Source organism: Notolepis coatsorum (assembly GCF_963971535.1).
Source record: "Notolepis coatsorum genome assembly, chromosome: 7".
NCBI classification, from domain to species: domain Eukaryota; kingdom Metazoa; phylum Chordata; class Actinopteri; order Aulopiformes; family Paralepididae; genus Notolepis; species Notolepis coatsorum.
In genome coordinates, this window is record NC_140171.1 from 99,718,615 (window position 1) to 99,746,049 (window position 27,435).

General features: G+C 40.9%; 1 protein-coding gene across 3 annotated transcripts in view; it reads left to right on the forward strand.

Moving 5' to 3' along the window:
* Positions 1-27,435, forward strand: part of LOC311232666 (replication factor C subunit 3) — a 158,264-nt gene that overhangs the window by 51,609 nt on the left and 79,220 nt on the right. For 2 of the 3 annotated variants that reach the window (XM_084319532.1, XM_084319533.1), the window contains 3 exons: positions 2,194-2,291; positions 15,993-16,174; positions 17,653-17,789. The exons of the other annotated variant lie outside the window; for it this stretch is intronic. In XM_084319532.1, the coding sequence (XP_084175658.1) occupies positions 2,194-2,291; positions 15,993-16,174; positions 17,653-17,789 (417 nt within the window). The remainder of the gene's footprint in view (positions 1-2,193; positions 2,292-15,992; positions 16,175-17,652; positions 17,790-27,435) is intronic. 3 annotated transcript variants of the gene reach the window in all.

Sequence of the window (27,435 nt, forward strand, 5' to 3'; positions counted from 1 at the left end):
TTTAAACATCAGTTTGCACGTACCACACTTAAACAAATGTGTCCTTCAGTTATTGGTGTAAAGTTATGGAATTCTCTCCATAGCGAGCTTAAGGGATATAACAGTGTTTATCAATTCAAAAAAATTTATACAAAAAAAAAATGTAGTCAGTATGAAAATCAAAATGTGATCTGAATAGTGAGATTTTTTTTTTTTTTTTTTTTTTAATTCTTTATCATTATTATTATTATTTAAAATGTTCTTGTTTAACTGTGGATTGTGTTTCTTTTATAATGGTATAAATGATTATTTGTGTAAATAAGGTTATACGCCGACCATTAAGAAAATACATGTTAGTTTAGGAATAAGGGGCAGGTAATTATAAGATGTATTCTTCTTCCTGCTCCTTTTGTCCATGGAATGGCTATTTATGATTTTTTAATGAAGAAACTATGATTGTATTATTCCATGTGGCAAATAAAAACTCTGAACTCTGTGATTTATTGAGATATTTACTGGTAATGTTTGTATTGTCAAAAAAATAATAAAAAAATGTGTTCAAAAAAGAATTGGGGATACATGCCTGTGTTTGCAGTGCTAAAACTATATTAAATATCATAGCTATGGATATAAAACTATTGCCCATTTGACATCGAGTATCTATCTTTCAATTTGTGAAAAAGAAAAAAAATGTCATCCATACATTCCCGCTTTATACCGTGGTGAATATGAGTATAGTTTTAGAGTAATTCTGTGTAATCCCAGGAAACGCAGCTAAACAGCGTTTACTGCATTTCACTAGAAACCATGCCATTCCTCGCTTGGATCAACAATCAATCTGAAATCAACGCTATATTATCGGTATTATGTTTCATCATGCATGCATGAAAGGGTGGGGGGGGGGGGGTTCTATTCTTCGATCGTCACCAACGGCATACGTTGTGGAGTAACGTTACAATAACACTTTCGGATCACAATGAAGGCATGCTCGGATCAATGCAAGATTGATAACATATGGCCCTTACCTTGACTAGGATGTACTGCAAAAAGAATATTCCAATTATCTGATCGCTATTCCAAGTATCGATGTCGATCGTGTCTCCAACATAATCCACCAAAGCACATCAATCCGCGGTGCTCAATTCTCCCCAATCCATGTGTTAGAAACGTTACTACCCGACTAGGAAAACCCAGACCGGAGTTTTTAGATCGACGTACAGGCGGAGCCAGAGAGATTCCAAGGATGTGCAATACCGGCCGCAAGGCGTTAGGCGGCGGTATTGGACGTTTGCAATTTCAGACCCATTCAGGACAGCCTGCACAGGCTGCCTCGATGGATTATGAATGGAAATAGCGAATAAAAGAAATAACGACCCAGAAACGAGAATCTTCGTTTCTGGCACTGAACCATTGGGCCACAGAATAGAGAATTCTCGTGAACGGCACTGGATGTGTTAAGAAGTCTTCAATTTAATTTGCACAGGTATTACGTTTTTTGGTGGGCAGCCCGGCTATCGGGAGATTAAATAATATGAAATATATTAAATGTTTTTGTATTCAAGTAATTTTTTTTTGCGGGGCTACCAGGAGCTTGGTGCGTCTGGCGAGAGCTTGTATGGAAATGCGCAAGAATTGAAATTGGCGCGCAAGTGCAGCTGCCAGTTCAGTGTCACTATGTGTTTCTTTTAATTTTCCCTAGTATGGTTGTGACATTGGTATTACATTTTGCTCGACGTACTGTTTAAAAAGTCTTACATTTTACTTGTTGAAAGCTGAAGATACCCTGCTTTCTGTCTTAGTCCAAACTATTAAACGACACAGGGCCTTATAAAAGATAAGATATTCCTTTATTGATCCCCTTGGGGAAATTCAGGCATCGTAGCAGCATGGGGTAGGGGGGGTACATGGTGATAGAAGACATGATACAGGTCATAAAATTATCATACAGTGAAGAAGTAAAAATAGAATAAAAAATTGTGGAAACAATATAATTGACTGGGCATGCGCATAAGGGCAAGTAGGCAGTGTAAAAAGGTGAAGGTGCAAGATGAGGGTATGTATGCCCTCTAATTATATTTGCCCTACATAAATATAGTTACAATATATATATAATTAAAAATGCTAAATAAAATGCGAAATATATGCTCTGATGAAGTAGTATACGCTGGCCTTAATGTGGCACATCTTATATTTGTTTTTGGTGTGTTGTTTCAGTGATGCGGGGAACAGTGACCGTGTGGTGATCCAGGAGCTGATCAAGACCGTCGCCCAGTCTCAGCAGATCCAGTCGAGCACACAGAGAGAGTTCAAAGGTCAGTCAATAAACTAATAGCAGAATAATGTGTGAAATAGAGAACCGCTGGTTTATCAACTAATTTAGCAAACCCCCCCCCAAAAAAATTGCGTAATGTCTGCTAGTGCAATGTGATGGTAATGTCGGTCTGGCATAGGCTTGGACGATATCTGCTCAGTAACGTTAGATGATGTGGACATGTCAAAAAGGTCTTTATGCGTCCCTCTTGTGTAGCAGCTGTTTCATCAGGTAAAATCCCTTTTTGATGGTTAAAATAGTAACGTAACTTGTCCACTAACTCCCTTAATTTTCTTTGTCAATATGAACTGATTTTGGGGCTTTTTCCTGAAAACTCTCAGACTTCAGTGTTAACCCTTTCAGTGCCACGGACGACATATCTTGTTTTATCAGCCCCCCCCCCATTGAGTGCCCACGACGACAAATATCGCTTTACTTTTTTATTAGTGATCTGAATTCATATTCCATCAACCGAGTCTCCCGTTGGTACACCAGCCCCTACAGGAGCTCAGATTGGAAAAAAGCGCCCCCTATCGTCTATCCCTGTGTAACTGCAGGTCAGTCGCTTAGACTGACCTGGGATCTGTTGATCTGATCTGGCTCCTTGTGCTGGCAAGCCGTCTGATGAACATGGAAGTGATCGCGGGACGGAAAGCAGCCTGGATTATATATTCACAGCAGCCAATAATCAATCAATCAACGCCATCGATATTTGGAATGGCGATCAGGAATTGGAATAATCTTTTTGGAGAACATCTGATCTAAGGTAAGGAGTCTGTTACCAGTCTTGGGGTAATCGGAGCTGTATTCGCTGAGATAACAGCGTGTCCCCTATGTGCCGTGTGTGTGATCTTGCGGGAACGAGAGAATCGATTTTTCAGCTCACGTCTATAGCGTGCATACGTACACATACTATCGATAATCTAGCGTTTATTTGAAAACGATTCATAAATAGGCCGACAAATGACAACGTGTCTGGTGTATTCGAGAATATTCCAATAAATGCCGTTTATGAGGGAATCTTTCTATCTTCCCGGGAATTTTTCGAGCGAACGATGATGATATGAACCGATTAGAAAACAATCCGTTTCGACAATGTTGACTGCAAACGAGTCATTGATAAGCGATGGGCAGATTAGACACATAGCCATAATTTAAAACATAGATTACCTAGGCGTTTTTAACGCTAACATTGAAGTGGATTGTGGCATTCAACAGGGTAAATCAACGTTAATCAAAGGCACTGAAAGTGTTAATGGTCATACTCAACTCTGTTTGTGTACAATAAGCCAAATTGTTTCAATGGTCCTTTCCATGTCCTATCGTTTGTTTTTCCTAGGGGCATTTTCTGAACCCATAACCCATTTTCAGGGGCATCCTCTGAAATTAAAAGTAGTGGATGGGATCAGTTCTCTGTATTGGGGATCGGCATCGATTTTCAAATATTCGAATAGTTGTTAAATAGGGATGCACCGATATGAAAATTCTGGACTGATACAGATACCAATTGTTCAAATAACAATCGACCGATACCGATATTTTGTTATGGCAAAAAAAAAATCTGCCCTTCATTATACTTTTCAATGAGCACCAATTCAATCAGACAAATGTATAGAAAAGCTTTTATTGTAACATTCTTTCATAACAAAAAATTACTTTTTGTGAAAGAAAATATATTATTGTTTAAGAATTTTTTTTAGCCCTATGCTTGACTATTATTTTAGGCATGGCACAACAAATAAAATGAATAAATAAAATATTCGATTCAGATTTCTTTTATTGTCACTTTACAGCAAGAAGAGTGAAAATCTATTTATTGTGGTCCCTCCACTATAGCAGCTTCAAATAATAAAATACAATACATTTAGCATAGAATAAAATAAGATTATTAACAAGATTACTATATACAGTTTGAAAAAGTGCAGTGCAATACAATAAATTTAGCATAGAATAAAATAAGATGACTAAAATAAAGATTACTATATACAGTTAGAAAAAGTGTGCATTAAATCATTTATTTATATTTATTATTTAATAATTATTAAATAATAAATAGGCTACACGTCTCTCTGTGTTACAAATTGTGCTCACTGATATGAACATAGGCCTCTTTACTTGTTCAAAAAGGAAACATCAAGAAACATGTTTATGGTATTCCATAACATGAATATTCTGTAACATGAGATTCAGCGCTCAACAACATAACAGGCCTAGTGCTGAACATTCTATTAGGTAACAAACACAGCGCTGAACGCTCGCTCAATACCTTGCCTTGCTTACCGCATGTAACGGGTGTAGCAAGCGCAAGGAGCGCAGTATAGCCAATCTCAAACGGGCGATTAGAGTGTCTTTCGCTCATAACACGTACTGTATCCTACTTATCGGCATATTAGTGGCTCGTAGCAGTGGTTTATAGCCGGAGCGCAGTATTTCAATATGACGTCATCAACACAAAACTGGCAACCTGGCAGTAATCAGAATTCAATTAAAGTGACAGTACAGATTAATAACTGCCATAACTTTGCAACAAAGTAAAAATATTGTACGTCATCTTTAAAGGTCCCCTATCTTATAAATGGCATTTTCCAGTGGTTTGCATTGTATTCTAGCAATGTGGGGTTGTACCAACACTGACTAGATGTGAAATCTCTACCCAGCCTCGTCTACCCAGCCTAATGCATGCACAGAGAAGAAAAGGGTATGTATCTGCTTGTCTAACTCCAGGGTAGATGGCAAATAAGCAAATTTCCCAAAAAGTTGGTGTGTTCCTTTTTAAGGCTCTACTTGAAGCTGCACGGTCCAGTAATAAAATAGATTCCTCAAGCACTAACAGCCTGTACGTGCACTATGGTGCTCTCCATGGTGCTTAAACCTTCGGAGGCGCATTTCTAGTGTTCGGACTACGCTACGTCTTCAAGAATTGAGAAATGGGCATGGCATATTGGCATGTGAAAGTTTTAAGTGCATACAACATTTTAGAGTGGCTTCGCTATAGCATGGTCATTTTGAACCAAGTGTGGAATTTCAGAACAATAGTGCATCACTTCTCAATCAAGCACAGCACAGATATATAGCCTATATATTTAACATTGCAACAAAGAAGAAAATGCTGTAGAACACACGTGTATTCAAGAACTGAGAAATTAATAGAACACATCGTAAAAGGAACATTAAAGTGCAGAGATTTTAGAGCGGCTTCGCACGTTGTTTTAGCCTACTTAACTCAATGGCCGCCAACAGCGATTATATACGTGTTTGGCCGCCAACCGTTGAACGCCAACCACGTATATATACGTTATTTGATAGATTTTCCTTTTTTTCGATTATCAAGTCAAGAGTTTTATTTCTCACGGCATACAAGCATACAGTGAAATGCGGGTGGTCATGCTCGCGGCGATTGTGCAATAATACAAGTAATAAAATAAGAATAAGACGTAGAATGAGACATAACAGGTATAATGTACATAAAGTTTACAAAAAGCATGGTAAAGACATGCTAAGGTCCTGCGATAGTGCAATACAGTGATAGCTACGGATGAGGCACTGGGTCTTATGTACACTAGGCTTGGGCGGTATGACGGTATTACGGTATACCAGGGTATTTCGAGATCCCGCCGGTATGATTCTCAATACCGTGACATCACAGACTGCTATTACACTGACACGGAGTTGATTGTAGTGCACTGCACAGCACGCGCCAGCAGAGTGTTACGTGGCTACCGTTCTGGGACTGGGAGCTAACGTTAGTAGTACCTGGATGGTGCAGGGTTACGTGGCTACCGTTCTGGGACTGGGAGCTAATGTTAGTAGTACCTGGATGGTGCGGGGTAACTGGCTACCGTTCTGGGACTGGGAGCTAATGTTATAGTAGAACCTGGCTGATGCTGGCTAACTAACGTGGCTAACGTTCTGAGAGCTAACGGGACCTGGCTGATGCTGGCTAACTAACGTGGCTAATGTTCTGAGAGCTAACATCGGGACCTGGCTGATGCTGGCTAACTAACGTGGCTAACGTTCTGAGAGCTAACGTCGGGACCTGGCTGATGCTGGCTAACGTTCTGAGAGCTAACGGGACCTGGCTGATGCTGGCTAACTAACGTGGCTAACGTTCCGTGATTTGTTTACTTGGTAATACGGGTCCCCCCCCCCCCCCCCCCCCCCCCCCGCTGATGAAAATGAAAGTCATACCGTCGTATACCGGGGTATTATGTCAGCAAGGTATGACGGTATGAAAAAGATTATACCGCCCAAGCCTAATGTACACTACTATACAATATACATATACAGTTATACTATATATCCTTATGCTATCTTGCTATATCCATCTATTTACTATACAAGAACCACTCCCGTTCTTTAAAAAAATATATATATATATATTTAAGTGACTTTTTCATTGTGTAAAGTGACCGTTGAGTGTGTGCGTGTGCAGTGTGTTTGTGCTAAAGTGTCTGTTAGTGTGTGAGCATTTACAGTATGTGTGTTTTGTGTGTGGAGAGTTCAGTGTTCAAGACTCTGATGGCCTGGGGGAAGAAGCTGAGCCGAAGTCTCTCCGTCCTAGTTGCTGGTGTGCGCAGGCGTTTGCCTGACCGCAGCAGCTTGAACGGGCTGTTTTTGGGGTGGTGAGGGTCTTTCATTATTCTGCAGGCTCTGGATTTGCACCTCTTGTTATATAAGACCTGCAGGGGTGGTAGTGCAATACCCGTAGTACGCTCAGCTGAGCGCACCACTCTCTGTAGGGCCTTCTTGTCCTGTGCCTTGCTGTTTCCATACCAGGCAGTGATGTTTCCAGTCAAGATGCTCTCTACAGCTCCGGAGTAGAAGGACTGGAGTATCTTCCCCGATACTCTGAACTTCCTTAACTGTCTCAGGTGGTAGAGGCGCTGCTTCGCCTTTTTTACGACTGAGTCTATGTGTGTTGTCCATGTCAGGTCCTCAGAGATGTGGACCCCCAGGTACTTAAAGCTGCTCACCCTGCCCACGGTAGCCCCGTTTATCCACAGTGGTGTGTGTGTGTCCTGCTGTGTTCTCCTAAAATCCACAATCAGCTCCTTGGTTTTACCAATGTTCAGGAGCAGGCTGTTGTCCTGACACCAGCGTGCCAGTACATCAACCTCCTCCCGGTAGGCCTTCTCGTCGTTGGAGACCCACAAGATATCCATCCAGTTGCTGCGATGCGCTTGATCTTGGCCTTTCTGGTCCACTCTCCAATCTCATTGAACATGTCGTGCAGAGTGAACCATGTCTCGTCCATTCGTTCCCTTTTCTGCTGTGGGTTACCAGCTGCCTCTGCACTATTCAGCTCCAACTCCATAGTGAAGTTTGCTGATGACACGGTGGTGGTGGGGCTGATCTCTGACAACGACGAGAAGGCCTACCGGGAGGAGGTTGATGTACTGGCATGCTGGTGTCAGGACAACAGCCTGCTCCTGAACATTGGTAAAACCAAGGAGCTGATCGTGGATTTTAGGAGAACACAGCAGGGGACACACACACCACTGTGGATAAACGGGGCTACATTTACACATTTACATTTAGTCATTTAGCTGACGCTTTTATCCAAAGCGACTTACAAGTTCTGTACGACAAGTCATCAGGAAGGGCACAACTTTGTCCTCCCGGTACAAATTGAATCCATTATTATTATTAGCTGAGTAACAATGTTCATCAAAGTGTTGCATGTTACAGTGTAGGTTAGTTTATTAGGACAAGTGCATGACAGTAAGGTTAGTTAGAGTTAGATCTTTTTGTATTTTTTAATAAAAAAAAATCAGATAATGGTTGAAGTGCGTCTTTAGTCGACGGCGAAAGATTGGACGGGTTTCGGCTGTCCTAACTGGGGTGGGTAGTTCATTCCACCATTGAGGGGCAAGGACTGAGAATAGGCGACTTCTCTTTGATGACCCTCCCGGAGCTTGGATAGGAGTAGGTCTGAGGCGGCCAGAAGATGCAGAGCGTAGGGGTCTACCGTGGACAGGGTGAGCAGCTTTAAGTACCTGGGGGTCCACATCTCAAGAAGACCTGACATGGACAACACACATAGACTCAGTCATAAAAAAGGCGAAGCAGCGCCTCTACCACGTGAGACAGTTAAGGAAGTTCAGAGTATCGGGGAAGATACTCCAGTCCTTCTACTCCGGAGCTGTAGAGAGCATCTTGACTGGAAACATCACTGCCTGGTATGGAAACAGCAAGGCACAGGACTGAGCGTACTACGGTATTGCACTACCACCCCTGCAGGTCTTATATAACAAGAGGTGCAAATCCAAAGCCTGCTGAATAATGAAAGACCCTCACCACCCCAACAACAGCCTGTTCAAGCTGCTGAGGTCAGGCAGACGCCTGCGAACACCAGCCACTAGGACAGAGACTTCGGCTCAGCTTCTTCCCCCAGGCTATCAGAGTCTTGAACACTGAACTCTCCGTACACAAAACACACATACTGTAAATGCTCACACACTAACAGACACTTTAGCACAAACACACACACATGCTGCAAATGAAAAGCTCACTTAAAAAAAAAAACGCGAGTGGTTCTTGTATAGTAAATAGATGGATATAGCAAGATAGCATAAGGATATATAGTATAACTGTATATTGTATAGTATTGTATAGTAGTGTACATAAGACCCAGTGCCTCATCCGTAGCTAACACTGTATTGCACTATCGCAGGACCTCAGCATGTCTTTTACCATGCTTCTTGTAAACTTTATGTACATTATACCTGTTATGTCTTATTCTTATTACTTGTATAATCGCTGCAGGCATGACCACCCGCATTTCACTGTATGCTTGTATGACGTGACAAATAAAACTCTTGACTTGACTTGACTGTGCTTCGTCACCAGGCTTACCCATCTCCAGTTGTGCATGAATCATGTCTTGTTTTGCATCCCCATCAAAGTAACGGTTCTTATATCTAGGATCCAGTGCGGTTGCAATACTGTAGATGGGTCAAACTATTTGATTGAAGCGTTTATTTATAGCCTCTAGCAGTGTGGTCTTTGTAGTTCTGACCCCGCGGTCTGTGTCAATGTCCTTTATAGCCTCTAGTAGGGCTGGGCGATATGACGATATTATATAAATATCGGGTACAGTTCATTAACGATACACTTTTTAAACTTATCGTGGATATCGTGATGTTTTGCCCAAGAGGATTGTGTCGCGTCAATCTGGTCCACACGTTGAAACTTTTGAACAGCGCCACCCCACACACACACTACTGCATCAAAGTTACTACTTATGATAACAAAGGCATTCGTTTTGTGGCATTAACGTTATATACTTACATGTTCAATAACATCAGCGTATTTACATAGCAACGTCCGAGGTCGACCTAGATATAGCAAGCATTAGTCGTTCATATCTCAGTCCGTGCTGACTCAGTTGTGCCCATTCTGCGGTCTGTTAATAAAGTTTTCAATCAGACAGATGTATGGAAAGGCTTTTATTATAACATCCGTTGCAGTAAAATCATTATGCCTCCAGTCGTTTAGTCATCCTGCGGAGCTAAAAGCTAAATGTCGGCCGCGGGGAGCTACCGCTACCATTGTTGTTGTCATTGAGCTCTCCAATGGCGGAAGTAAAAAATTAATACGCGCTTGCCGATTGGTGCTAAGAACAGTAGGGCGGGTGCAAGCGGTGTGACGTAATTGGCAGACTCGACTGTCAATCAAAATGATTCTGTTTGCCGTCTGAATGAATGAAAACGTTATTAACAGATTGCAGCATGGGTACAATACAGTACAGCTCAATACAACAACAGTGGACTGGAGGATGCAGACCAGAGAAAGACTTTCGTCTTGTTTACATCAGGGTCCCCCATTTTCAATTCATCATATTTCATATCTAAATCATATAATATCTCATTGCTAAATATATGCAATATATAATCTAATAATCCAATAATCTAAATCTAATATATAATATAAAAATGCTAAATGCATGGGTATTTTATTTTGTCTTTAATGTTAGCTTGCAAACTCAAATACTGTCTTGGTAAGCCTCATAATGAATTGTTTGGGGAAAAAAAGAAAAACATCGTGATGCGTATCGTGTATCGCCGAAAGGTCAGAAAATATCGTGATATCATATTTAGGCCATATCGCCCAGCCCTAGCCTCTAGCAGTGTGGTCTTTGTAGTTTTGACACCACGGTCTGCGTCGACGTCCTTTATAGCCTCTAGCAGTGTGGTGTTTGTAGTCTTGATACCACGGTCTGTGTAGACGTCCTTTAAAGCCTCTAGCAGTGTGGTCTTTGTAGTATTACTTTTGACACCACGGTCTGTGTCGACATCCTTTATAGCCTCTAGCAGTGTGGTCTTTGTAGTTTTGACCCCACGGTCTGTGTCGACGTCCTTTATAGCCTCTAGCAGTGTGGTCTTTGTAGTTTTGACACCACGGTCTGGGTCGACGTCCTTTAGCAGTGGTTCTCTCAACTGGTCTAGCCTCGGGACCCAACATTTTCCTTTAGTCATTAAGTCGCGACCCAACATTTTTGACCACTATGATTTATGTAAAAAAAAAATATGATTTGCAGTAATACGCAATCTTTCAAAACATGAAATAAACACAAGTGCAAGAAAAGTGCAACTATTTGCTAAAAACCCAATGAAATAAAATAATAATTAATAATATATGCTTCTTAGCAGATTTCTTAGCTTAACATACCGGTAACAGACCTAAATTTGGGGGAACTAATGGGATAACTGGGGTTGCAACAAAAGTGCAACTAGGGCTAAAACCCAATGAAATGAAATAATAATAAATAATATGCTTCTTAGCAGATTTCTTAGCTTAACATAACAGACCTAAATTTGGGGGAACTAATGGGATAACTGGGGTTGCAACAAAAGTGCAACTAGGGCTAAAAACCCAATGAAATAAAATAATAATAATAAATAATTATGCTTTTTAGCAGACTTCTTAGCTTAACATAACAGACCTACAGTAAGTTTGGGGGAATGAATGAATGAATGAATGAATGAATGAGAACTTTATTTAACAGATTGCAGAATGGGTACAATACAGTACGGCTCAATACACACAATTGTTAAGGGGATGCAGACCAGAGAAAGACGTTTGTCTTGTTTACATCAGGGTCCCCCATTTTCAATTCATATTGACATTTATGACATACTCAACATACATGACATTTATGGCATAGGGACATACAGGTATTTAGTACTGATACATTTGTGACATAAAAGGTATTCAAATATACAGTACTGTTACCCATAGATCCTGACAGAGTATATACATATGATGGGGAGGGGACTGTACATTAGGAGGGGGTGGGTGGGTGGGAGAGAAATATACATATGGTGGGGAGGAGACTGTACATTTGGAGGGGGTGGGTGGGGGAGGGAGGAGACTGTACATTTGGCGGGGGTGGGTGGGTGGGAGAGAAATATACATACGGCGGGGAGAGAATATATACATGCGGTGGGGAGGAGACTGTCTATTAGGAGGGGGTGGGGGGTTTGGACATTTACGGTGGCCAGTTTCGAATTGCAGCCTCCCGTAGGTGCTCTTTAAGAGTGGTTTTGAATGTGAGTAGGGATTCATTCACATTCCTTTACAGCTTTGGGTAGGGCGTTCCACATTGATGTGGCATAATTGCTAAACGGGTTTAGTCCCTTGTTTGAGCCGAATCTGGGTTTAACATGATTTGTTGAGCTTCCTCTGGTGTTGTGGTCGTGGTATTCACTGACCTTTGGGAAGTATTTTGACATGTACATGGGTACCTTAGTCGTATAGTGTATCTTGTAGACCAGGCCCATTGCAAGTTGCTGTACTCTGTCGTCTACTCTAAGCCATCCTAGGTTGTCAAAGTGGGCAGGGGTGAGGTGGGTTCTAGGGGTAAGGTCAAGTAGTAGTCTGACCAGTTTGTTTTGTGATGTTTGTAATCTTGTTTTTAGCGCCTTTGAGGTGCTTTGGTACCATGAGGTGCAAGCATAGTCGTAGTACCCTTGAATGGGTGCTCCTGCCAGAGTCTTCAGGGTATTCTTGTTTACCAGAGAGGAGATCCGGTACAAGAATCTAGTTCGTTGGTTGACTTTTTTTATTACATTGGATGCCATTTTGTCACAGGAAAGATTTGCCTCTAGGATGGAACCCAGGTAGGTAATTTCATCTTTTCTTGTGACAATATTGTCACCCACTGTAACTGAGAAGCCGTCGGTCTTGCTGAGTTTATTATTTGAACCGAAGAGAATGGACTGTTTTGCCCATGTGTAATGATAGTTTGTTATCAGCGAGCCATATGCAGATTTTGCCTAATGGGATAACTGGGGTTGCAACAAACGTGCAACTAAGGGCTAAAAACACAATGAAATAAAATAATAATAAATAATATATCCTTCTTAGCAGACTTCTTAGCTTAACATGCAGGGAACTAATGGGATAACTGGGGATGTTGTTTGCTCCTCACAAGAGTCTCAAAGTCTGGGGTGATGGTAGACAAAGCAACTCTGAGCTCAATGTCCAATCTGTTCCTCCGCTTTGTCTTCAGCTGGACCAGAGCTGAGAAGCCACTTTCACAAAGATAGGTAGTGCAAAAAAAAGAAAAACCTTTAAATTTATTTATTTTTTACGACTCATCGACGCAAACATTCGGCGTCAACGAGTTTTTATGGTCGTCGATTATGTCGACTAATCGTTGCAGCCCTAGTGACGTCTTGATGGAGCGCTGAGCGCCAAGCGGATGCAGATAGGCTACATCATTTATGATACATGTTTTATTTAAATTCTTCTGACGAGTCATATACTATAATATTAGTGTAGCCTAATCTTTATTGGCAACTGTGAAGAAAAACCCCATTGGTTTAAACGGAATGAATAGAAAAAAATACATCAGTCCTCATAAAACATCTAAAAATAAAAAAAGTTTGAATGCTGATTTATAATTCAAATGTCAACGTTATGAACAAAGCTTCGAACTATTCGGTACAGCCCTACTAATTTCTCTAGTCAATTGTTCAAACGGAGAGAGAAGTGTGAGGACGTTTTCAACGAATCCCCACTGGTGTGCATTGAGAGTTGCGGGGAGATCATAATCTGCAGCGAGTGTGCGCTTCTGTTCTAGAAGGCTTTCCAGCATATAAAAAGTACTGTTCCAGCACATGGACCAGATTGACGCAACACACATTGACGGATAATTATCGGCCACTGCCATCGGTAAATTTTATCTTATCAGCCGATAAGCCGATTGCAGTCAACATTAAGGCAAATATCGGTGCACCCCTATTGTTAAATTATATATAAAAAAAATCTAATAGTAAATAGCAAATATTGTTTTGTCTAAAAAAAAAAGAAAAAAATCCGGCACCTACACTGTGTAGTGTATTGAGAGGGGACCCTATTAATACTTTAACCCTTTCTCTGCCACGCTTATATCCATCCTTATACCATCCTCTGCCAGCTCTATTTGTCTATGGAGATATTCCCCTTCTTTGCAGAGCTATAACTTTTTAAATTGTATTGCTAAATTGACATTACTATGGCCCATTCAACGTCAAGTATCTATTGTTTAGGATGTAGCAACGTTCTACTTTTTCATTCACATATTCATACTAAAATACGGTCTAAAGTATAAATATGTTTTTATCGTTTTCTGCAGCATTCTGCAGAACGTGAGTTATAGCCATAAATACATATATTAGATCATCAAATGTAGTTTGATACCGATTGACGTCAGATTAAAAATTTCAATTGTACAAGGTCCTAAACGTCATTCCTCATCATCTGCTGGTGACCGGAGGGGGGGGGGGGGGGGGGGTTATAAATCCGTGGCCGACGTTAAATCATTTATGTAGTATGGGCGATACATAGATCAGAGCAGTTTATATGGATAATAATAATCAAACACGCTGAAACTCACCGCAGCTTCCTCTGACCGTTGGGTGATCAGCGTGGAGCAGAAAGATTGCTATTATGGGATGTTGATATATGCGATCCATTTCCAGTCCAGATCCATTTCCGCTATCCAGTGTATCAAGCTGGAGTCCCGCGAGCGAAAGCGAGTGGCCGGACGAAATATGGGTGAGCACCACTTCCAGCCGCTCACTTCCGGTTTTGGCGATTCGCCGATCGGCCACCAGATGGCGGTTTTGAACCGTTGGAGAGTTGAGAGGAGATCAACAGCAAGTCTCAAGTCTCCGTGGGTGAAACATGATTGCCATGACAGATTTTTGATCTCAAAGACGCTGTACGACGTCATTGGCAGATTAAGCATGGCGAGCAATGACGTCTAAAGTCGTCCTAGGCGATTAAAGGGTTAAGGACCAGCCACGAGTTTATACGTGTTACGGTGCCATGCGTTGTGGACCAGAGCCACGAGTTAACTCGTGGCAAGTTGTTATTGTTTTATTCCATATTAATAACCGTATTAACGTCCCCGATCGACTCTGGGGACCTACCCGCATATTTGATTTCGGCAAGATGCAATACCGACCAGAACCTCTTAGGGGCGCCATCGCTCCACTGCAGTATCATTGAGGCCGATTGGGGGGGGGGGACATTTTTACTGTCTGTGGGCGTTTCATTTGAGCCTGGATCCCAAACGAACATCATCCATCTTTTGATCACGTTTGGAAGCGCAGATTTCAGCCTGGAATAATGGGATTTATGATCAGCCAATGGACATATCGATCTACCAGATGCCGATGTATTATGACGAAATGCTGCCGGTGATCACATGGGCTGACGGTAGGATACTATTCACCCAAATTACAGCCGGATTGGAGCTTGTTTTAAAATGCAACGTGATCGATCAGTGAAAATGGCTACTTGAACGCACACTGTATTGCTAATCAATAATAGTAATCGGCATCCCCCGCCCCCCCCATTTCATCCATAGATGCTCAGTAATAGTCCGGATGCTACGCAGTTTGTTTTATTTCATTTGTATATATACAACAGAAATGGCGTTTGATATAACGTGACTAGCCTTTAGCCTCATATCTAGCTCCCCAGAAAAAAGACGAGGCGAAAACTGCGATAAACCTTATATTCACGGCGCTATAAAATGACAACCAACCGATGGAGTTTTATTTTCTTTAAGCCATTATGAAGGCACGGTTTATGCACTCAAGTGACAATGAGAATGGACAGATAGCAATACTATAAAGTATATATATAGCTGTTAGAAAGTACATCGGTTTGTTGACCAAGCTCGGTCCTCTGGACTATAAATCGCCGCGGGACTTTGGTCGCCAAAGTGTTAACTGTGACACTGCTGAATGCCATGCTGGGTACAGCTCGCTAGCTAGCCAGGTAGCATAATAAAAGTCTTAACAGCTGGGAGAACAGAGAAGAAAGATGAAGGAAGAGAGACCGGAGATGTTACATTCTAGCAACATTTTGTATGTTTGTCATGTTGTTTCACTAAGTTCAAACATTTCAAGCATCCGTGAAAAAAGCATGTTCAGAAGGAATGCTTTTGTTCCCTGAAATAGTTAGCCTAATCCGCTAGTGTTAGCTGTTAGCAATGACAGCAGCCAGCTAGCTCGCTTGTTGGATTATCTCACGTTCGCTATGTATTAAGTAAAAACAAAACCATACATTAAAGTGGAAGCTCAGACATTTCAAGCATCAACAATGTAGGACTCACTGTAGTGGCAGTGAGAAAGTGGTATTGTTTTGCTGCATCCCTAGTAATTGAATGGTAATTTCAACATTGCCTCCTCCACCTCCATCTCAGTGGTGTTGCTGACGGAGGTGGACCGCCTCACGAAGGATGCCCAGCATGCCCTGCGACGCACCATGGAGAAGTACATGGCCACCTGCCGCATTATCCTCTGCTGTAACTCCACTTCCAAGGTCATCGGGCCAATCAGGAGCCGTTGTCTGGCTGTACGAGTTCCTCTACCCAGCACTGAAGAGGTAACACGATGAGGCGGTCAAGGCTGTTATCGTAACCCCCCCCCACACACACGGCTAGTGTGATTAATGTCACTTAATACATAGGAAATAGGAAATACGTATTTGAATGTTTTTAAGTGTGTTTTCAGTTCACTTACATTCATGTCAGCATCTTCTACCTTCCCCCTGCTTTTTGTGTCTCTGCCTGCTAGGTGTATAGCAGGGTTAGAAATATAAAAAAAAAAATCAAGGGCTTTTTTTGCCCCCCTTAATTGATTTTCGGGGGCTTTTTTTTTATTTCGGGGGCACAACATTTTATAATGAAAATTAACATAAAGATTATAAAACATTGACACTTTTTTTTACAGTCTTCGTCCCTATGTTTGATAACGTAATGTTAATGTCTCCATATATAGGGCTCTACGCTAACCTTTTCCCCAAGAAGCACATGTGCTCCTAAATAAAATGTTAATAAATAAAATCTAAAAAAACAAATTTAGGAGCACACAGAAATTTAGGAGCACAGTGACAATTGTTCAAGTAACACATGTGTGACATCATGGCTTGGTTTCATGTTTTGAGGTACCTTCAATTATCTGTAAATAATACATACATATCTAAATAGATTAAATATTATTGTCCCTGAGGGCAAGTTGTGTTGTTGTCTTGATATATCTACAAATAGCAGACGAATAACCGGTTGCCTCTGGATCAATGAATGTCTAATATTGAATAATATTATTAGCTATTTTATTTTTAACATCCCTAATTCCAACAGTCAAGAGGCTTGTTTCAAATTGATACATGAAAACCCCCACACACGCAACGTTTGTGAGTATAGGCTCTGGCCAGATCGATCAATGAAATACGTTGCGCACTCAGCGCTGTGGAATGAAGGAAATGCGCATCGGGATCGGATTTGGATGTTATTCTTTGGAGTTGTGTTACAAATGGAACGGTCTTTCCCCGCCGAACACAAGTTACTTAACGTTACACAGGTCGCGCTATGCAGATGCTTAGCTTGCTAACGTTAAGATAGCAGTGTAATGCTTGATGAAAGCAGAGCACTCTGTCTGTGTTCGCATCCTCTCAAGTGCCTGTAACACGCAGCGGGCCCCGCCTCCCTCCCTCCTTGGAACAAACATTCCACCCAAAAACTGAATTTCAGTCCAGTTTCAATCTGAACTATTAACAGCGGAGCTGTTTTGTAATCTTCACTCGTCTGTCTCGCACACTGCAAGTAAATGATTTTTCCGGTTCGCACACACACATATTATTAGGGGCAAATATGAGGGAAATGCTCGCACTGTAGAGCATATATATAATTATATATATAATTAGTAAACTGTCTGGGGCTTTTCTTGCCCCCCTTAACTGATTTTCGAGGGCATTTGGTCAATTTTCGAGGGCATTTTGCCCCAAGCCCCTGTTAATTTCGAACCCTGGTGTATAGTGTTCTGTCATTAAGTCTTTGTGTCTCTGCTCTCTCTGCCTGCTAGGTGTGTAGTGTTCTGTCAGCAGTGTGTAAGAAAGAGGGTCTCCTCCTCCCACCTGAGCTGGCCAAGCGGATCAGTGAGAGGTCTGGTCGTAACCTCCGCAAAGCCCTTCTGATGTGTGAAGCCTGCAGAGTACAACAGTACGTGCATGTACGCTTCACAACTGCATTATTATCGCAACTGAAATATTCTTTTGTTATTATTGGGTTAGGCCGGGTTAGGTAAAGGATTTGCACTACAACTCGTACACCTTACTGTAAATTGTACCTAAATTGTACCTCATCCCATTTCTGCTTTGCACTATATAGTATTGTATATTAGTACATTGCATAGTATATTGTATATTTTATGGTAACTCAGTTACTTCTATTCTGCATCGAACATTGTACATATGTCTATACTGAACACTGTGACCTCTATTTTTACTTCTATTTTACATGCTATATTTTATTTCATACTTATCTTGTCTAGCACAGTCTCTGGAGCGTAACAGTAAGAAGCATTTTGTATAAAAGTATTCTGTACTGTATGACAACTATTAAAGAAACTTGAAACTTGAACTAATCCCTGTAATACCGGAAGGAAGTCATTGGACAGCCTATACGTACCTATATCAAGTTTCAAGTTTGTTTATTATTTGTCATAAAATACAGAATACTTTATGATGAAATGCTTGTTTCTGTATGAGCCCCTGAGTGTGTTACATAGAGTAAAAAAAGTAAGTAAAAAAAAAAATATATATATATATATATATATATATATATAAGTAAGTAAAAAGTAGTAAAGGAATGTTCAGTCTATATACAATATACAATACAGAGTAAAATGAGTAACAGTGAGGTACAATGCAGAAATGAGATGAGGTACACAACTTAGGGTAGGGTGCAAATGAGGTATGAATGTAGTGCAAATCTCTAATAATAGATCAATATAAAGTGTGTTAAGTGTCTAAAGTGAGTGGTAAGGTGAGTGTTTGTTTAAAGTGAGTGTGTCCATGTGGATGCGTGTGCACTGCAGTGAGTGTAGATGATGGGTTGTTACATAGTGTCATTGTCATTGAGCATCCTAATGGCCTGGGGATAGAAGCTCCTTCTGAGTCTCTCTGTACTGGCCATGAGACTCCGGTAGCGCTTGCCTGACCTCAACAGTTGAGGCCAAAATTATTAGCCCCCCTTGTGAAATCAAACAAAACCCTTGATTTCTCCATGGAAATTACCAAAAGCTACTAAATAGCACTGGTGAATGGTTTATTATATCAGCCTTTATCAATGCTGCAAACATTGGGAAGAATATTAGGAAAATGTTCCATAATTAATTAGGGATGGGCATTTTTAAGAAAAGAAAATATATATATATATTTTAGATTTTTTTTTAAATTTAATTTAAATTTTTTACTTAATTTTGTTCATTCACGTATATGTTTAAGGAAACCAACAAACAGTTGTAATCTTACACATACATGTGAAACAAAGTTGTAAAAAAAAATCATAAAGATTATTAATCATTTAAGATCGATTTTTCTCACGCCCATCCCTATAATTAATAAGTTTGGCCTCAACTGTACCTTCAGTCTAGCCCATAAATATTTGGACATTGACCCATTTTTCACAATTGTGCCTCTCTAAACCACCACAATGGACTTTATCTTTGACGGTGAATAACACCATGCTAAAAATGACCAGACATGAAAAACTGAGCTCAACTGTTACTCATTTTAGGCTATGTGTCCACTAATAGCCTTTTTTTCAAGGCGGACCGCTTTGAAAAAAGAAGAAAAAAAGCTCAGAGCGTTTTTCTGAATGCAACTGAGGCTCGCGTCAGCCGCGGCTCCGCCCCTTCCTCGATGAGTTACATTGATGAGCGCGCTGCTTTTCCAAAAGTTGAACTAGTTTCAACTTTATGAGCTGGGAGCGCTCCGCCAAAAACGCTGCCGTTGAGAGCTCACAAAACGCGAGGCGCGGCTCTGGGAAGAGGAGCGGGCCTGACGCTTCTCCAGCATAGAAATGAATGACAGAAAGGAGCCGACAACTCATAAAACGTCCGCTGTGGACACATAGCCTTACTCTGTATTGTATATTGTATATAGACTGAACATTCCTTTACTACTTTTTACTTACTTATATATATATTTCTTTTTTTACTTACTTTTTTTACTCTATGTAACACACTCTCAGGGGCTCATACAGAAACAAGCATTTCATCAAAGTATTCTGTATTTTATTATGACAAATAATAAACAAACTTGAACTTGAAACTTTATATAGGTACGTATAGGCTGTCCAATGACTTCCTTCTGGTATTACAGGGATTAGCAACTGAGCTCGTTCAGCACCTTCTTGAGATCACGTGTACAGAAAATCTAAGCAAATCAATAAAGGGAAGATGATTAAACGGAAGGTTTTGTAGATACAGTACTGAATTCTGCCATCCTGACACATGCTATTTGAAATATTATTATAGAATATTGAATATCGGGCCTATAAATCACCTTATTGTAGCCAAGTCGCACATCTATGGATCGGGCCAAATCTCCTCTTTCCAATGGCAGAGTTAAATCTGGATTTAGTATCACCAGGCGTGCAGCAAGAACGTGAATGAAATCTACTGTAAGTACAGTTACTTTTTTATTATGTCCTCCGCCATTTTTCATCAGATTTTAACGCTGTTTTTTGCTAGACGTTCACAGAAAGGTAGAGAAACTAACTGCATTCTAATTTATGCCAATAACGTTATGTTTTGTGGTAGATAATCCCGAAAAATAAGATAAATAAAAAAGTTAATCCACAAGTCATTTGATTGACAGGAGCTGGTTTGAGCTGGGTAGTGTCGTTTTTCGAAATTCCAACGCCATTCGAAAGCCCTGGGTCTCCTCTCATATGACTACAAACTAAATGGCGGCACCAGGGTTTCCGTTAGAAAAAATTGTTGCCGGCCTCAGTGTCCGGTAGATTTCAATCTACCGGTCAAATGAGAGAAATTCCGGTCAGAGTTTATTGAGCTTAAAAACAATTGATAGGCAAAAGAATGACAACAAAACAAAAGAATGACATCATCAAGGCATGTAGATTTATAATATTTTTACTTAAAACTAGGCTACTTTTGCGTATAAAGTCATTATATTCCAAATAAAATAAGTCCCGAGACTCGTGCTGCTGCCGACTTTAAATCAAATAGGTGTCTGTGGGCAGTCGCCCGACATTAATAAACAACAGTCTGTTATAATCACATTTTTATGAGCTAACGAATTCCGTTATATTGGACATTTGTATTAATTATATCAAGCGAAGAACTGAGAAATTTGGCAGAGAGAGACGGCAACATTATCGTGGGTTTGCGTGACGACTCTCTCTCCACCTCCCAATGACTTATTTGCGAGAGTATGTAGATGCAGAGCAGCAGATTCAGCTGTTATTGGCTCTTTTCCGGCGACCGCACAGCAGCGCCCCCCACCCAACATTGAATTGAAAATGGCTGAATTGGAGTACTGCATTGTGCTGCTGCTGCTCCGGCTCTGCAGCTTAACAAACGTTCGCACACCCAGCACTAAGCTCTCGCTGACAACGTCGTTGTCAACGGTGCAGTGCTGGTATAACGCGGTATAACGGCGTTTTACCTCGGTCACTGAGGCTGAAGTACGCGCAATCGCGCACGGATATGTTCCCGCGTGTACGCGCAGTCACGCACACAAAAATCCGCTGTTCCCATTCGTTGTAACTAAGTATCGGCCCGCGGCCACCGTTTTTACATAACAAAAGCACAGGTAGAGTAGGCTGACCAAACGTCCTCTTTTGCCCGGACATGTCCTCTTTTCACGCCCTGTCCAGGGCGTCCGGGGGGGGTTTATTAATTCATCGAAATGTCCGGGGTTTCACTGTTTTTCAGTTTCAGTTTCACGGCCCTTTGCGAGCATCTGAAGGCTCGGGGCTGCATTTTTCGCCGAACATATAAATTACCGAATAAAGCGATATTCGTTGCCGTTCGAATGCCATCTGGATCGCCAAAATCCGTGCCTCGGTTCTCGAGTTACATGCCGATATGTCAGGCACTCAGGCATGCGACTTTTTACATGGCATTATTATCCAACCGGACTCCCGGAGAAGCATGCAGCTGCAGAGCCGCAGAGCCAGCGGCGCTCTCTGGGCTGCGCGCTGACGGCCGCGCTGTGAGGCAATAGTATCCAGCTGCAGGACGAGAGCACCAACACTCTCAGGACCGCAACACTTTAAGGACCCACACTTTAAGGACCCTCGCTTCCATTGGCTGATTTGGGTCACATGACCGTCCCACCCAATGGCTGAATTGGAGTATTGCACTGCGGGATTGATTGATTGATTGATTGATTAAAAACTTTATTAACAGATTGCAGAATGGGTACAGTACAGCTAAATACATACAATTGTTAAGGGGATGCAGACCAGAGAAAGACTTTCGTCTTGTTTACATCAGGGTCCCCCATTTTCAATTCATCATAACATATATGACATACACGACATACAGATAGACAGTACTGCTACATCTATACATTTATGACATATACCAGATTTGCAAATACAGTACTGTTTGTGATACAAAAGTTTCATACGCTGCTACCTTTTTCAGCTTCTCTATTTCAAGGCAAAAAAAACTAAAAAAACAAAATCTGTGCCAAAAAAAACGCGTGGAGCGTTTGACCTACTGTCAATTTGCCACTGCACCACTGGTCGTTGTCATTATTAGAAGCAACGATGAAACAAATGTAATGATTGTTTCGTTCATCGCATAGGCTATTTAATTTTTGCCTATTTTAATACAATTCAAATAATCAAATTGTGCTCAGACTCAGGGAATTATTTTCACCGGACATTAAGACCGGAGAGATTAAATATGTCTGACTTCAACAGATTTTGCCGGTCAAATACCGGTAATTACCAGATAACGGAAACGCTGGGCGGCACGCATCTTCTTCCGTCTATATTTTTTACTTTCTAAATTAGGGCTGTCAGTTTATCGCGTTAATTAGATTAATTAATTACACAGCAAATTATCGCGTTATGAAAATTAACTCAAAATTAATTACAAAAAAAAATTATAATTTATTTTTGTATCTCATTCATTCCATAATAATGTAGAATACACATTTACAGACTTTTTTTTAATATGGGCCATTTGCATGTTCTTGGTATCTGATTCTAGGGACATTTATGGATCTCAGGGAATGTATTCCCAGTGTCAGAAATACTGTGTCTGTTACTAGGCTTGAGTAAATTGTAATGAACCAAATGAGAATATCAATAAAAAAATGTTTATCTTTGACTGTGAATAACACCATGCTCAAATTGACCAGACCTGAAAAATCTAAGCAAATTAATAGATGGAAGATGATTAAACAGAAGGTTTTGTAGATACAGTACTGAATTCTGCCATCCGGACACATGCAATTTGAAATATGATTATAGAATATCGGGCATAAAATGGTTATGCGATTAAAATGCGATTAATTAGATTAATTACAAATCCTGTAATTAATTAGATACTTTTTTTTAATCGCCTGACAGCACTATTCTAAATACATTTCCAAAACTAATATTTCACTAATAACACTTTAACCTATTGGTAATAGTGTTGTCACGATACTGGAATTTCTAACTTCGATACGATACCTTGAAAAGTATCGGTATTCTATACCATTTTCGATACCACAGGGAACATTTTTAAAGGTCCTATGTTTTGCTATTCCTTTCACTATTTGGGCAATGTTACACAATTCCTGTGAGTATGGAACACATCTGTAAGTTTTTTTTCAAAAAAATTCATTGTTTTGTATTTCTAATCAAGTATTCTAAAGCCGAATTTTTTCACTTCAAGATTTCAAGCTGTTTTGTGCTGGGCTCCGCCAATACTCGCAAAGTGCTTTGAGTGACAGTCACCCACAGTCTGCACTGGCAGATAGAGGGGGAGACTAATTAATTTCGCCGCGGGGGGGCATAATCCCACGGGACAATGCATTGGTAACGTGTTTCAAATGACAATATATACCCCGTGAATATTATTGCACGGATCGGAATACGTGATATATATGCTATTTTGCAACAGGTTGACGTGACGCGAGTGCCGACAGAGAGAGAGCAGAGAAAGAGGGAGGGAGAAAGAGACAGACTGACGGACAGAGAGAGGAGAGATGCTCAGAGAGGGAGAGAGAGAGAGGAGAGATGTGTCCCGACTGCGTGTATATTTTCCCCAACGGAGTTTCAATTCCGCGTTCGGTTTGCGTGATCTGATTGGCCACTGACGTTTTTTTCAGCGCCAATCGCGTTACTCATAACAATCGCGCCAGCAGGCTGTTACCCTAACCCTAACCTTAACCAACTAACCCTAACCTTAACCCTAACCTTAACACTTTCAGTGCCAGCAGGGGTCGCACGATTTAGTGCTTGCGTGCTACCACCCACTTCAATGATGGCGCTCTCATATTTGCGAACGCATAAACTACCGTACTTTTCGCACTATAAGCCGCACCTGAATATAAGCCGCAGCAGCTAAATTGAATGATGTGTACATATATAAGCCGCACTGGACTATAAGCCGCAGGTGTTTTTATGTTTAATTACCATATGTAATTAGCATTGGGACACAATACTGTCGGAAAAATAACAAGAATTAACAAATTTACAAGTTGTATTAAGTTTAGCAAATAAGGGAACAGATAAATAACATTTCAATGCAGTCAAAAAAGCAATATTTAGATTTTTACATTTTCGGGTTTGGTCACGTCGAGTCACATATAAGCCGCACCGTTATATAAGCTGCAGGGTCGAAAAATTGGGGAAAAAGCCGCGGCTTATAGTCAGAAAAGTACGGTACATCTTAAACTATCGCTATGTGTCTAATCTGGCCGTCGCTTATCAATGACTTGTTTGCAGTCAACATTGTCAAAACGGATTGTTTTTTAATCGGTTCATTTCTGTTTTATACCATTTTGAAAAACGCTCGTTTTTGGAAAGTTTCAGGAAAATATAAAGATTCTGTGATAATCGCCCCTTTACTGGAATATTCTGGAATACACAAAACTTTGTAATTTTTCGGCTTATTTATGAATCGTTTTCAAATAAACGCTAGATTATCAATAGTATATGTGTACGTATGCACGCTAGAGACGCGAGCTGAAAAATCGATTCTCTTATTTCCTCATCAGCGATCGCGCACACACAGACGCATCACACATAGGGCAAACGCTGAGATCTCAGCGAATACAACTCTGATTATCCCAAGACTGGTAAAATAGATTCCTTACCTCAGATCAGATGTTCTCCAAAAAGATCATTCCAATTTCTGATCGCCATTCCAAATATCGATCACGCTTATTGATTGAGTATTGGCTGCTGTAAATATATATTCCAGGCTGATTCCCGTCCCGCGATGACTTCCATGTTGATCAGACTTCTTGCCAGCACAAGTAACCAGCTGGCGCCGCCCCTACATATCTACAGATCCCAGGTCAGTCTAAGCGACTGACCTGCCGTTACACAGGGATAGACGATAGGGGGCGCTTTTCAAAACGTGGCACTTTATAGTGAACAGGAGGTATATTTGTATTAAAAACAATAGATTGTTTTTCATTTAAATGTCTGGAAGAGCTCAAAAATAATAATGTCAAATGATATTTCCGTTGCCTTTTTTGAGTTGATCTAAATGTTACTGATTGTGTTAAATGGGCATATAATATCGTCTCATATCGATCGCAGGCACCTGAATCGTATCGTATTGTATTGTGGCAGACTTTGTGATATCGGCAAATATCGTATCGTTGTCCAAAGAATCGATATCGTATCGTATCGTGATGAAACTGGTGATTCCCACCCCTACTAGCTAGCCAACAGCTGCAAGCCTGCAACAACGAACACCAATGATGTTATCAGCCGTTGATATAATGAGCTATCAGTAGATAGCCAGCTAGATAACGTTAGACAAAGCCTCATGTATTAACACTTTCGCGGCCACTGGGATGAGTCTAATTAATCTCAAGAGGACCGGGAAATGTAAACGGACGTGGGGCTGTTTGTAGAGCTAAATCTATACTTTATAGTATTGCTATCTGTCCATTCTCATTGTGAATTGAGACCATAAACCGTCCCTTCAAAATCGCTTAAAGAAAAAAAAATCATCAATACGTTCTCATTTTAGAGCGCCGTGAATATAAGCATTATACCGGATTTGGTCTAGTATATTTCCTGGAAGCCGAGATAATGGGCTAATAACGTTAAATCCAATGGCATTTCGGTTATAGATACGCTCCAGTTAAAACTCAAACTGCATATGATCGGCACGATCCTCACGCATGTATGCATGAAAGGGGGGGGCGGGGGACGTCGTTTCTGATTATTTATTACCAATAACCGTGTTAGCCTCATAGGCCGAACGCCTGGATGGCTATCAAAACAAGGCCCGATCGGGATGTACTTTACGTGAAAAAGATCTTACCGTGGTCCGGTGGGATCCCCCCGAGCATTTCCCCGTTATCGATCGCCATCTGGTAGATCGATATGTCCATTGGTTGATGATAAATCCCCTTATTGCATGGTGAAATCTGCGATGCTAAACGTAATCCAAGCTACAGGCTGCAGATCCAGAATCGAGCTAACATAAAACTCCATTGAAAGTCAAAAAAAATAGTCCACCGTTCGGCCACAGGGAACACTGCATTATCGCGATAGTGCCCCTAAGAGGATCTGGCCGGTATTGCACCTTCTCGATTTCAAAGAGTAGGGTAAATCTGCAGTGCCGCTCGGCGACCTTGAATAGGTTATTAAAATGGAATAAAAGCAATAACAACTTGCCACGGATTTATCCGTGCTTCTGTCCACAACGGGTGGAATCGAAACACGGAGATCTCCGTTGTTCGTCCCCATTGTGTTAAACTAAAGTTAATAGTTTACTGGGCCATTTTGTTTAATGCTTCAGTGATGTTGAAAGAAGAGCTGTCGAGGCTCACTTGGAGTGAATACGAGGATTTGTGTTGACAAGACAGGTCCGTGAGGGGTGGGGGAAGAGGGGCAATGCCCCAGCAGCGTGTGTCAACAACTTGCTGTATAGGAGAGAAGCTAGTATCAATAGTGCAGAAAGTATCCATATTGCAGGAAATGAGTATTGAAACGGTTTTAAATATTCAGAGTCGATATGTATAGAAAATCGATATTTTTGACCACTAATTGGTAAACAAACGTATTGCTGAAAATATACACTATCACTGCTGTTTTGACAGGGTTAGGGTCTTTACTCTTGGCTACATTTGAAGAAAAAAAACGCAACATTAATTCATACAGTCTGTAGAGATGGATTTATGGCGTGATGTCATTTGCGGTCCGCCGACAGACCGCTCGGGCTAAAGAGGTTAAGTGCAGACCTTCAGCTTTAATTTGGAGGGTATTTACATCCAAATCAGGGGAACAGTGTAGGAATTACAACGGTTTCTACATGTGCACCCCCATGCTAACTGTATACCTATACCTTATTTCCCAAGTATCTAATCCCTATTATACCAGAAGGAAGTCATTGGAGAGCCTATACTAACCTGTATACCTATACCTTATTTCCCAAGTATCTAATCCCTATTATACCAGAAGGAAGTCATTGGACAGCCTATATGAACCTGTATACCTATACCTTGTTTCCCAGGTATCTAATCCCTATTATACCAGAAGGAAGTCATTGGACAGCCTATATCAGTGGTGCCCAACCAGTCGATCGTGATCGACAGGTAGATCGCGGGCTGATTTCAAGTAGATCTTGATTAATAAAATTTGATTATTT